A 13276-nucleotide genomic window follows, 5' to 3' on the forward strand; every position below is an offset into this window, starting at 1 on the left:
TGTGCTGTGCAGTGGCGTAGTATGGCTGGCTGCAGCCTGGCGGCGCAGCTGCCTTTCCTGGTGCTCTGGACAGCACAGCTGTAGTGCCGCCCGCCACCAGCACTCCAGGCAGAGCGATAAGGGGGCAAGAAGCTGGGGTGGAGGGTTGGATAGAGGGCAGGGGAGTTCGGGGTAGTGGTCAGGGGGTGGGGGTGTGGATAGGGTTTGCGCAGTCAGAGGGCAGGGAACAGGGGGGTTGAATGGGGGCAAGAGTCCTCAGGGGGCAGTCAGGAAGGAGACGGGGGGTTGGATTCGGCAGTGGGGGGCGGTCAGGGGACAGGGAGAAGGGGCGGTTGGATAGGACACAGGTCCCCAGGGCGGAGGCAGTCAGGAATGAGAGGAGGGGTTGGATTGTGGGGGCAGTCAGGGGCAGGGGTTCCAGGGGCTGTCAGGAGACAGGGAACGGGGGGTGGGGGTGGATGGGGCAAGAGTCCTCGGGGAGGCTGTCAGGGGATGAGAAGTAGGAGAGGTAGAATAGAGAGCAGGGCCAGGCCATGCCTGGCTATTTGTGGAGGCACAGCCTCCGCTAACCAGCCCTCCATGCAATTTTGGAAACTCGATGTGGTCCTCAGGCCAAAAAGTTTGTCCGCCCCTGTACTACATCTACAGAAACTGGGCCTTGCAGTCAGTTGACTAAGAGTGCATCTAGCAGCAGTCTTTCATGTTCACAGAAACTCAATCTTTTCCAAGGCCTTGATGACAAGATTTCTAAAAAGGGCTTCTCCATTTAATGCTCTGGTCTATGAGCCAGTCCCCTTGTGGGACCTAAATATGGTTCTGGCAGCTCTAATGGATATTCTACTCGAACCCCTTGTTTTCTGTCCACTGCCCCTTTTGTCTCAGAAAACCACATTCCTCGTAGCCATTACATCTACAAGGAGGGTGTGAGAGTTGCAGGCCCTGATGGGTGGGCCTCCTTACACACAGTTCTTCAAAGACAAGGTAACTTTATGACCACACCCAAGGTCTCAGTTTCATTTGAACCAGGCAGTATATTTACCTGTATTTTTTCCTAAACTGCATTCATCCCTGGAGTAAGAGTACCTCCATAGTTTGGATGTCAAACAATGTCTAGCCTTTTACCTGGACAGGACTGAAATGTTTCGTGCTTTGCCTCACCTGTTCATGGCGTATACAGACCGCACAAAGGGGCAAGCAGTCTCTTCACAGACCATCTCTAGATGGATAGCATCAAGATAGCTTGAACTGTACCTCCTCAGTTGATATGATCTCATTTGATGAGAGTGCAAGCAATGATGATAGTGTTCCTCGGTGACTTTTCCATATTTTATATTTGCCACATGGTCATTCATACACATGTTTACAGACCATTATGCTATTATCGCATCTTCCAAAGTGGATGCAAGCTTTAGAAGGACAGTCCTGTGATCCCTCTTTCGCTAGACCCTTAACACGCCTCTCCTGGACAGCGTACTGCTTGTGAATCACCTAAGGGGAATACACTTCTACATCTACTTGAAGAAGAAGAGGAAGAAGAAACAGTTACTTGCTGTAACTGTGGTTCTTCAAGATGTTATGCAGATGTGTATTCCACAGGCTACCCTCCGTCTCCTGTGCTTGGAGTCTTCTCTCAGGGGCATTCAGAACGAAGGAACTCAGCAGGGCAGTGCTGTCTCATATAGCCAGGGGAGGGGCCACAGCCATGAGGTGCCACCCCTCTATAGGTACTGTCAGGCAAAATCTCCAGCTCCACTCATGCATCTAAGTGGAATACACGTCTTTATCACATCTTGAAGAACCACCGCTAGAGTAAGTTTCTTCTTCCAGTAGATCTGCATCTCAAAGAACCATTTCTTTTGGGAGTTGCTGTATGGCTAAAATTTCATTATTAGTATTACAAAATATACTACACATCATTCACTCACACATTATGTACTATCACAAATTCAAGCTGAACTATAGTTGTCTGCATAAATGAGCAGCAAATAAAGATGTACTATCCTTGTTTTACTATTATTTATTCACTTGTTAAATTCACAAATGGGTTTTCCCCATTACTAATGCAAATTAGTGTATTTCTACTGTATTACTTGCTATTTCGTCTATTGAATTTTGATTTCTTGCTGCCCTAATTTTTGCACTCAGTTTAAAGTACTTTTGTAAACATTGATTTGAGAGTGAATTGCAAAGAACTCCACAGCTAAGGAAAGGTGTTACACATTGCGTTTGCCCATTACAGACACAAAGAGTAACATATCTGACAGTGGAATATAATTTAGCAGAGACAATCTCATCGTATTAAACAGGAGAAGCTTTTTCAGTGTAGTCAGGCCAGAGATCTTTAGCAAGTAAAATGTACTTGCTAAAGGTAAAAGAATTATAGCTACAAGATGAGAATAAATTCATCTACTTTGTTTCTCCCTCATGAGTCAAGAGGAGAAATTTAGTTTACATCATTTTGTATTCAGTGACAATTTTTGCATGGGGAAAGGGCTCATACGTAAATTTACAGCTGGATTCTGCACTTGATATATTTAGATGTTAAAGCACAGTTATGATCAGAATCATGTCACTGTGTTATGAAAACTGGCACATATGCAAAAGATGAAGCCAGATGCTTTCTGTAAGAAGTTAACTAACTGGTTGCTGTGCACAGTTTGACATAATGTACCTAGGTGTTTTCTGGTTCTTTCCTGTAAAAGCTGTGACTTATTTAAGACTGCTTTGGCTGTGAAATATATCACATGAATCAGGAAATTTAAGAAAGATAGCAATCATTATGGGGTACAGTTAGAAAAACAGAGTACCAGCTAACAAATTTTCGATTGTTAACTGGCTTTGGGAGACTATTCCAGTGCTTCCAAAAAAATGTCAAATGTAATCACACACAAAAGTACATTATACATATGTATAATAATGCTACAGTATACTTCATTCATATAGCCAAACAGTGTAGTAAAACTATTGTAATCAGTAGGGTTTGAAACATTTCTGTACAAATAGTGTACATTGCATGAATGGGAATACTTGACATTTTTGGTTTATGAATTCTTGTATCAAGCGAACTACAAGTACTAAAAATGTTTCTTTTCTTTCCTTCCTGTTTCTTCTCTCATTGTATTAGGATCCAATCAGGTGTGGTGCTAAGCACTCTCAATTCTCACTGAAATCAGTAGAAGCTAAGGGTGCTGATCATTGTGCAAAGTTGAATATAGATTGCACAGACTATCCCAGTATTTTCTGTAAAAGCAGCAAAGAATCCTGTGGCATCTTATAGACTAACAGACGTTTTGGAGCATGAGCTTTCGTGGGTGAATACCCACTTCGTCAGACATGCATCTGACGAAGTGAGTATTCACCTACGAAACCTCATGCTCCAAAACGTCTGTTAGTCTATAAGGTGCCAGAGGATTCTTTGCTGCTTTTACAGATCCAGACTAACACGGCTACCCCTCTGATACTTGACACCAGTATTTTCTATTTCTCTTTCTCCCCATCTTTTCTCTTTTCCCCTGTTTCTTTTCTTTAAAATCTGTCTGTTTCTGACTGTTGTATATATCAGGAAATAAGTTAGTGATGAGAAACCCAAAGGATGGCAGAAGCCCTTCCACAGGTGAATTTATGCTACTTATGGGAGGACACCCCACACACACATACACACACACTGCCAGCCCTAGCCAGTAAAAGCAGTCAGTTAGGATTAGCCCTAAAAGAACATGTCACGTCCAGGCTGCTTTAAGCCATTATTTTCTGGGGGAATCAGATAGTCTTTAAGATGCTTTGTGTGAATATGTATTTGGTTTCACTTTTTTAAATTTACTGACATGAAGCTAGCCAGAATCTCAGTGCAGTGGATTCAGATTTCTGAATAGACCCTAATATGTTTTTGGCTTGGTACCATTAACATTGCACAGTAATTAAAGGATATCTATGAATACTGCCTTTTGTTAATTCCTTAGCACTTGCATTTCCTGCTACTAAAAGTACCCTTTGGCCCCCTGAGAGTGGTAATGTTTTTGATACTGCTAGCCAAAATAAATTCTTAGGCAGATGTGGTCACAGTCTTCTAATGTTTAATTGAAAGATTTTGAGGAATATTCTTTGCCTTATTAGTTACATTAGTAATATATTAATTATACCTTGTTTTAGGAAGAAAAGTTGCTGAAGACACTTATACAGCATGGAGTCCGTAGTGGAGTAACTGCTAGTCTCGAAATGGAAGTGGATGGACTGCCCTTCTACAATATACCCTCAGTTATGATTGTAAAACTTCTGGAGCAGATACCATGATGCCTTTTCCCTAACCATTTCTAAACTCTAAAGTTTCTATTAGAGTATCTCTCCACCTCCAATCTAACAACAAGGTATGGAAGACCAGAAAAGGCTTGTAGGTACTTATATGGCCTCCATCACTAGTGTCTGAGCACCTCACAATCATTAATGATTATCCTTCTAATATTGCTGCGAAATAGGGAGCTTTCATTAGCCCCATTTGGCAGATGAAGGCATGAGAGATGGAGAGATTAAATTATTTCATCAAGATCACACAAAGAGTCTGACACAGACCTGAATGCAGCTCTCAAGAGTCCCAGGCTCCTGCCTTCACCACAAGCCCATCTTTCCTGTTTGATAAGCATAAAACTCTTAGTTATAATGACTCACTCAGACAATCTATGGCCTTATATAGTAAAAGGTGACCCGTGTTTCATGAAAAAAATCAAGTGTCTCTTGCCATTAAATGCAGAAGTATTATAACCATTGCTTGTTCCTGTTTTCCTAAGCCACATAGCTGCAACAGGAAGTAGTGCTTGTAGCAACTTGGTTTTTAAAAGACAGTACGGAAAGCAGCTCCAATAAAGGTGCAGGTTAAAAAAAAAAAAAAAAAGAGGCTTTATGGCAGTGAAAGTCCTAAATGTAGCATCTATACCAGAAGTTCTCAAACTGTGGTCTGCGCACCACCAGTAGTGTATGAGCTCCATTCAGGTCGTCCACGGATAGTTCCCTCTAAGGTGCGTGCCTGGGCAGCCGTGCACAAAAGAATGGCGGGCCACTCATCTAATTAGTGGAGCTGTGTAGGCGAGGCTTCACTAATTAGGTGCCTGGACCCTGGAGAAGACACACGTGTAAGGTGAGGTGGTGGCCTTGGGGGGAATAAGGGGTATGTGGGAGGGGGCAGTGGGGTGAGAAGAGGGGGCGGAGTGAATTTGGGACATGCAGGGCTGCGGCGGCCAGAGAAAGAGGCAACTTTCCTCAACTCCAGGGCTGTGGCTGGCAGGGAGCGATGGCCCTCCTTCCCAGCCTCAGCTCTGTGGCTTCTGTGGAGGGGCAGAGCCCATCCTCCCCGCCCCCGTCCCACTGCCCTGGCAAGTGAGAGAGGGCACATCCATCGCATTAGAAAGGTAAGACTACTGATATTAAAATATGAATTGTGTGCCTTTATGTGTAGAACCCAAAAACATTAATTATTATTAAGGGTTTTTTTAAATACAGTGCTTTTATCCAAAGTGCTTTACAATAGTTAGCTAATGGTACAAACAACATTTGGAAAGATCAAGTGGTCTGCCGAGACCCTCAGCAATTTTCCGTTCCTGCAGCCCCTCTGACTGTGTATTCTTTTGATCGTGAATAGACAAGGGAAGCTTTACCAGAATTAGTGAAATAATAGTAGCATTGCATGACTCCTATGTAAAGCATGGGGAAATAATGAAACTGACATTGTGCAGAAATTTCCCTTTGGTGAAAGAGAGGCCTGGTTTGTGTGTGTGTCTCTCTCTCACATCTGCATCCACACACAGTCCAGTGTGCGGATGAAAGCACTCCAGTAAGACTGCATTTACTTAACTCCATAACCACCAATTAGCAGCTGTAACAAATGTATTTTACAACACTAAATTTAGTCAAGAATGTTTGAATCAGTAAGTCTTTATCCGCTCCCATCTTCCGTCCAAATACGGGGATATGTCAGATAGCTATTACTGGGAAATACTAAGTTTAACACTTTGTTGTTTTTCTCTAAATGACAATAAAAATCCCAGCTTTTTTTCATTAATGAGACTTTAATCTGGTGGCGATGTATAGCATTTTCCTGACAACTGCAATGTGGCATATCATGTTATATGCAGAGTAAAAGGTCATCATAGTGAAAATCTGTGATAATTAAACTACTGGTATAGTCATGACATTAAAATTGCACCTGTCTGGCAGGATGAATTTAATTAAGTAACACTGAGTTCATGTTTAGAAAAAGAAAACCACAAACACTTCCCTTTCTGTAGGACAGAAGAAATTTTAAAATTTTAAGGGCCAAATTCTGACTCAGTTGCACAGGTTTCAATCTGCTTTTACACCGACAACGAAATTTTGCCCCACGCATGTACCAACTCAGATTAGCCTAATTCTAGTAGATGACAGTTGCATGTAAGATGCCATACTCTTCATTCCAGCTCCATATTTTAATTGACATGGAAGACTATAAACGACTTAATATAAACAAGGCAACAAATGCCTTCAATCTTCTCAATCCAAAACTAGTGTGTGCCTAACACCATTTTAGATCAGGGAGGATGAATAGTTAAAGATGTGTTTGTGCAGGCTGCGTTCCCAACAACATTCTAGATTTGCTTTAGTGTAATTTGGAACTGCTGCCATGTGACCTGGAGGGCAGAATGGAATGGGAAAGGTTTGGAAGGAAGAAACGTTAAATAACAATGATCAGGAGAAAAGTGCATGCATAAGGAAATCAACCCAGCATTGTGGGAGCTCTCAGCATAATGAAACTTAAATGAACTAAACAAGCTGAGTGATAATGTAAACGGACCTAATCCTCTTTTGGGAGTGGGGATATGATTTCTTTTGGCACAAGGAGGGAAGAGAGAATGATCTGAAGTCTCACAAATGGCCTCTGTGGGCCAAAGCCAAAAGATAGTTTCTCCAATCACAGAACAAATCAATATAGGAGGAAAATATAATCAATGCATTATTTCTTAAACATATTCCCTAATTATTTCTAGTGTATACTTTCACAGTGATTTTCAGTGCAGTGTTCGGTACGTATTATTTGTTAAGCATACAGACAACACAAATCAGACTCAAGATGCAAAAGATCTGCCTTTAAATATATTGAGTATTTACATTGCTGTGTGTTATTGTCTGTCTGTGGGTTGCACTGCACAGAATTAGTGTGTTTTAAGGAGAGCTTTGAAAGCAGAAAGTGGATGCCAGGAGCAGCAGTGCAGGTGGGGTTTTAGGGTGTGAAGGGCAGAAGGCAAGAAGGCACAAAAATTAGACTTCAAAAAGGAGATGAAGTAAAGGTGAGGCAGTATTGATTAGCAAAGCAAAGATGTATAAGAAAGAAGATGTGGGTAGGAAGCGAGGTGGGAGCATAAACATATGCGACTCTCCATTCTTTTATTGCCAATACATTTTGTTTTATAATAGTACCTCCCTATATTTTTTCTGTTCCCTCTGTGTAAACCAAAGGCCATTATGGATCACTTTACATACAATGCATTTTGATACTGCATTCCAGGAAAAGTGGTTCCCTTTATAACAGATCAAACTAGAGAATTAAAAAAAAATCTGTTGGGGGACATAGAAGTTAAACTCATCCTGTTCAACACACTATCTGCCCTAAAATTTATTATAATTTAAGTGCCTTTATGCTCTGTGCTGCACAAAACACAGAAACATGGAAAAACACAACAATCCAAATTTTAAACTGGTTAGTGGAGTATGGATTTAAATGAATGTGTGTCCTCAAATACTGTGAATCAGTGCACTGGCATGTGGTGTCAACTCTATCTGTGCCCCCAAACTAATGCTTCCTTTGAAGTCCATGGAATAAATCAATTGCCCACTAAGTTTCAGATCAAGTGTCCACTGAAGTCAGTGGGAATCAGTGGCACTGGATCAAGCCCAAAGAGCAGTGGCTCAAGACCCAACAGACATTAACTTAACTATCCGTTATGGAAAACAGCTTCATTGTGAATTCTCTTCAAATATATCCCTCATGATTTTGTTGGCTGATTCCTTTGCTTTTTTAGTCTGGCTGTGTCTTTGCATTCACTGCTCACTGGTTGTTGCATGGCTTGAGGATGATTGGTACAAAGTTACAGAAAACATACACACAGACAGAAAATGTTCTTTTGGGAAATGTTTATCACTTCATTTTACATACTTTGTTCCATCTTCCACCTTTTCAGCAAGGTGATCACAGAGTTTGACAGCTTTCTCATAAAGTCAATACATGGACAAACAATCAGCAATTAAAGACCATTATGGAAAATTCACACCACTAACATCTTATTTCAGCCAGTCCAGTCATCAGAAAAGCAGCTTCCCCATGACTAGCGCTATACTGAATCAGTAATATATACATGTGACCTGAGCTAAACTGACCTGGTGTATATTTTCCCTGCCCTATGTCAAGGCCCAGGTTACTCAAGGGAACTAAGGAATTCCCCCTGTGGAAAGAGTATCAATTCAGCTCTGCTTATAATAGTGATGAATTATTAAGCTCTTTAGAATCATAGACTATCAGGGTTGGAAGGGACCTCAGGAGGTCATCTAGTCCAACCCCCTGCTCACTGCAGGACCAATCCCCAACTAAATCCCCAAATGGCTCCCTCAATGGTTGAGCTCACAACCCTGTGTTTAGCAAGCCAATGCTCAAACCACTGAGCTATCTCTCCCCCCATGTATTGCAACTGCTTTAGAATGTAAAGCAGTTGCAATACATTTATAAACCAAAGACTGAAGCCCAAACTTAGACCTGGAAACTTTAGATCAGTCTGCCTTTCTAATGGGTGCTAGAGTCTGTCTATACTGACCATGGAGGAGTCTTTCATTTCATTGACAGTATGTAGTTTGTTTAATAACTCTGGCTCTTCAACTGCTGGTACACTGTTGCTTTTTCTGAGGGTTTCTAGAGTTTTCAGCTGGTAGGATACCTGGGTTTTAGTCCTTAAACATCTTAGGCATGTTAAACCAGAGTCTCTCATTTTGACAAAATTCTGGTAGGTGCTCTCACTGGAAAAGCAGTACAATACTGGGTCAGCAACACAGTTAAAACTAGTCAACAAGAGAGAAAAGTGGTAAATGTTAAAGATTTTCTCTGCAAACATGCAGCTGTTCTCAAACAAGCTGCGAATTACCAACAGGATGTGGTATGGTCCAAAGCAAACCAAGAAAATTATAACTGTGCTTGAAACTAGACGTTTAATTTGGATTTTTGTCTTCTTTTGCGTACCATGGCTCTTGCGGACAACTTGTAAAATGCCACAGTAAGAAAAGAGCAGTAGGAAGAAGGGGAAAAGGAAGCCACCAAAGAAGCGGTAGTAATTGATGTTGTGCTCCCAATCTTTGATGGGATAATGTTCAAAGCATATTATATGACTCTCTGCATCCATACTAATATCAGCATGCTTAAAGACAAACCAGCTCATCAGAATTTCCTTGCCCCAGATTATGATGCTCACTACCACAGCAGCCTTTATTGTCCGAAACTGATAGAAACGAAAAGGATGTACCACTGCTAGATAGCGGTCAATGGAGATGCAGCAGAGGAAGCCCACACTGATGTAGATGTTTTCATACAGGAGTATGCCACAGATTTTGCACAGATTTGCGTCATAGGTCCAGTTGTCATGCTGCAAAACGTACTGGAGCCAGAAAGGCAAAGAGAAGATGTAGAACAGGTCTGCTATAGTCAAATTGCACAGATAGATCCCCAGTTCATTTTTGGCCCTGATCTGTAGGTATCCATAGTACAGCGAGAGGCAGTTAGCTGGGAGACCTACTCCAAATACAAGTATGTATATAGTGGGGGATAAAGTCTGGTGTATGCTGTGATTAATGGTGCAGTTAGTAGAACTATTCCCAGTCGCATTCTGTGTGAAATCCTGCATCTTCTAGCAGTGACCATACATCTCTCATCAGGGTCCCAAAGAGGGAGATGTAAATTTTAATTTCATCCCATTTCATAAGTTACTCATTTCTTCCGCACTCTCTTCCTCCTGAAGTGGCTGTCTGCCTTAGGATCCTAGCAACCTGGAAGTAAAACATATGAAAGTTCTGTTACCGAAATGTCGGGTCCGCCTAGCTGAGAGCCAGTGACAGCCAGACAAGGATAAGGAAAGGTTGCTTTATTCTGCAGAAGAAAGGAGAGTTTTGTACCTTGGTACAAAGACTCTACTTCATACAAAAACCAAGATTTTTTTATACACACTGGCTTCAGTCGTGTTAGCATTTGATTGGTGATTAGCAAACCCTGCACTTCTGCAATTTGCTCAGCAAAAACCGGCTTAGGACTAGCTTTAACTGCCTTAAGACTGATAAGGGAAGACAGTTCAAAAGTTCAGGCTACTGTGTCCGTGAGGTGTTTAATTTTTTTTAATGGTTGCCAGCTATTATAAGGCTACTAGCTGTTCGGGGGTCGCTGCCGACTGTCACAATCCCCCCTTCGGGCCTGATAATCCAAATTGTCATGCCCAATACGCAATTTGCGATGAAGCTGGAGGGAGAGATATTGTGTTTTCCTACAGACAGTAGAGCCCTTAGTAACAGCACTGTACAAACATTTTGCACATTGCAACATTACTTAAACAACACATAGAAAGAAAAGAAAGAAAATAATTTATAGAACAATTTTACGGAAAAGGCCAGTAAACTGTGACCCAAGGTCTGGGAGGAGGTTTTTAAAATTAAAGGTATGATTAAGAGATACAGTGTGGAAAACAACAGCTGCATTTTTGATGGCCTGCAAATTTTTTTTAATTAAACCAGAGCGATTAATATAAAAACAGCATTTTTTCCCAATGCGAGCACAAGCCCCGCTCTACTTTAGCATTTATGGCATTTAGCACACACCTATTTTGCAGTGTTACTTTTGTTATGTTATTGATTTTTTGTAACTTTTGGAAAGCATTTAAGGAGGCATTAGCTGCTTTTTTAAGTTTTGCAGAAATGTTTACCACTGCCTTTTTCAGCTTTGCTATTTATAGTCCAGGAATAAGTCCACGTATAAAGGAATGAAATCCCGTTTGCATGATTACTAGGGGGTTTTTGGCACGTTTAACCCGAGCCCCTTTCAAGGGTGTGACGAGCTTGTGAGAATAAGTCCCCAGGTTGAGGATTTGGCGTGAGTTCAGTGTGGTGTTTACTTGAATGTTTGGTAATACTCTGGCCACACCACACCGGCCATGCCAACCTGGCGGGAGAGCTTTATAAGCATTATGGCCACAAATAAAATACAGACCAGGGCTTTGTAAATAAAGGGTGAGGGCACTTTCTGCTACTCAGTGGCGCCAATTTACCCTAACATCTCGATGTTTGGAGTTGCCAAATACCCGGCCCTGGCACCGCCAATAGGATGCATTCAAATGTCCCATGGCGTGGGTGTTGTTTAAGATACCTCCACAGTATGTAACAGCAAACAAGTGTGATGTAAAGCTTACTAGCACCGCCTGGCATTCAGAAATTTTTACAAGGGATGAGTGAGGTGATAAAATGCTAGAGGAGATGTTCATATAATATGCATGGGTTTTATTTATGGGACCCAAGGGAAGGAATGAAGGAAACCACTTTTTTTTTATAACATTTGCCTGTTAATTTTGCAATATAGGCCTTTTGAAACTGGCAGGGAGGTCTTTGGATGTCTACACCAATTTTTACGGGGTAAAAGGTTTCATTTTTAACACTAAACCTAAGGATTTGATCGCAGGCTTCTAAGGGGATGTAACCCAGTTCCTTCCTGGTCCCATCGACAGCCTTAAAACATAGGGCCAGCTTATACCCAAACCCAAGGATATCGAAGAGAGGGACCCCTTGAGCCTCCCAACTATGATGCCAAACCTTAGACTTTTTTTTATACTTATTGGACTGCTATTTTTTTTTAACCACCATTTAGTTTTCCGCACCACTTGTAGGAAGAGAGTTTTAGAGAGGTTTAAAGGTACAACCCACAGTCCTATTCTTTTCTCAGAATGAGTTTGGTGACACAACCAACAGTCAGACAAGTGTTCTAACGTGGCTAGTCGCTGAAGAGGTTTAGCCGCTGGGTGCAGGTTACCTTGTACAAGGGGCAAGCTTAGAAATAATAGCCACCGCAGCACCATTTGAGAACCCACAGTCACAAAGTCTTAGGATTTTGTTCGTCGGAACAAAAGCTTTAGTTTCTCAAGAGGTTTAGTTTTTCAGGTATTGTCTGCTTCTGGCTCTTCCGGGTCGCGGTGGGAAGAGCTGGCAGTGCTTCCTTGAAGTCTGATGTTGTTTGCTTTTGGCTCCGGTCTAGGGGCTAGCTTGATTTCGGTGTGGTGGATTTAGGTATTTTGTTTTTTTTACTCGAATTGCAGTGTGGGAGGTAAGTAGGACTTGAAAAGGGCCAGCCCACCAGGGTTGGAGAGGCTTAATTTTTTACTTTTTTACATAGACCCAATCCCCTGGCTGGATTTGGTGAGCAGGTATATTAGCGGGTAAGGACTGAAATTGGGCTGCATACCTTCTGTTTGAGTTGCTAGAGTAGGATCGGGTCCGCAGGCAGGATCGAGTCCTCTGAAGCCTGGGTCAGAACAGCACACAGCTGGGGAAGTTGGTTTTGAGGTAACCGGAGGACGATCCTGTTATGTGAAAAAAAGATTTGAGCATGCAATTTACACAACAGGTCTCTGCCCAGGAGGTTAACTGGGGAATTCGGAGCTAGCAAAAAGGCATGGGAGGCGGAGACACCAGAAATTTTCCCAGTAGCCTCCTGCAACACAGAACAGTCAAATGGCTTTTTGCCTATACCCATTCACACTCACTCACTCATGCCCGTCACCCCAATCAGGGTATGGACCGCCAGAATATTTTTATTTATGAGGTTTCCCTTCTTTGGCTTGACAGTAACAGTGGAGAGGGCAGACCCAGAGTCCAGAAGACAAGAATAAACGGTTCCTCACAAAGTTAGACGGACCTGGGGGTCATTAGAGGAACAAACATAAGTGGTAAAATCATTTGAATAGGTGACAGAAGAACCCCCTGATCGCCGTCATTTCTTACTGTCGTTAACGTCTGTTTTTCCCACAGTCATCTGGTGTTGCGGTGGGTCTAGGTGGCGGGGCTGCCGCCCAGTGGGTCAGTATTGGCACTCCCTCTTCCAATGACCAAGCTGCTTACAATAGTCACATATATTTTTGGCGTGTCCTGGGGCCCCCCCTTTCCATTTTAAGTTGCTTTTTGGGGGGTCCCCTCCTCCCTTCTTGTTTTTTATTTTCAGCATTTACAAGAGCCGCCAGCATTT

The 13276-nt window shown here is 42.2% G+C and overlaps 2 protein-coding genes across 11 annotated transcripts in view; one reads left to right on the forward strand and one right to left on the reverse strand.

The window, feature by feature from the left end:
* The window catches only part of DGLUCY (D-glutamate cyclase), a 65182-nt gene extending 60892 nt beyond the window's left edge, over nucleotides 1-4290 (forward strand). The window contains 1 exon segment of the mRNA XM_050953273.1: nucleotides 4150-4290. Coding sequence (XP_050809230.1) covers nucleotides 4150-4290 — 141 coding nt within the window.
* Nucleotides 4291-8139: 3849 nt separating this feature from the next.
* Nucleotides 8140-13276, reverse strand: part of LOC127051252 (uncharacterized) — a 35807-nt gene continuing 30670 nt past the window's right edge. For 9 of the 10 annotated variants that reach the window (XR_007774441.1, XR_007774443.1, XR_007774440.1 and 6 more), the window contains 3 exons: nucleotides 12497-12614; nucleotides 8707-10047; nucleotides 8140-8515 (listed from right to left, as the gene is read on the reverse strand). Coding sequence is in view for 1 of the 10 variants with exons in the window: in XM_050953338.1 (XP_050809295.1) it covers nucleotides 10040-10047; nucleotides 12497-12614 (126 nt within the window). In the remaining 9 variants the exon portion in view is untranslated. Of the gene's footprint in view, nucleotides 8516-8706; nucleotides 10048-12496; nucleotides 12615-13276 lie in introns of those variants that run through there. The other variant, XM_050953338.1, reaches the window with a different exon arrangement.

This window comes from Gopherus flavomarginatus, chromosome 5 (assembly GCF_025201925.1).
Source record: "Gopherus flavomarginatus isolate rGopFla2 chromosome 5, rGopFla2.mat.asm, whole genome shotgun sequence".
Lineage (NCBI taxonomy): Eukaryota > Metazoa > Chordata > Testudines > Testudinidae > Gopherus > Gopherus flavomarginatus.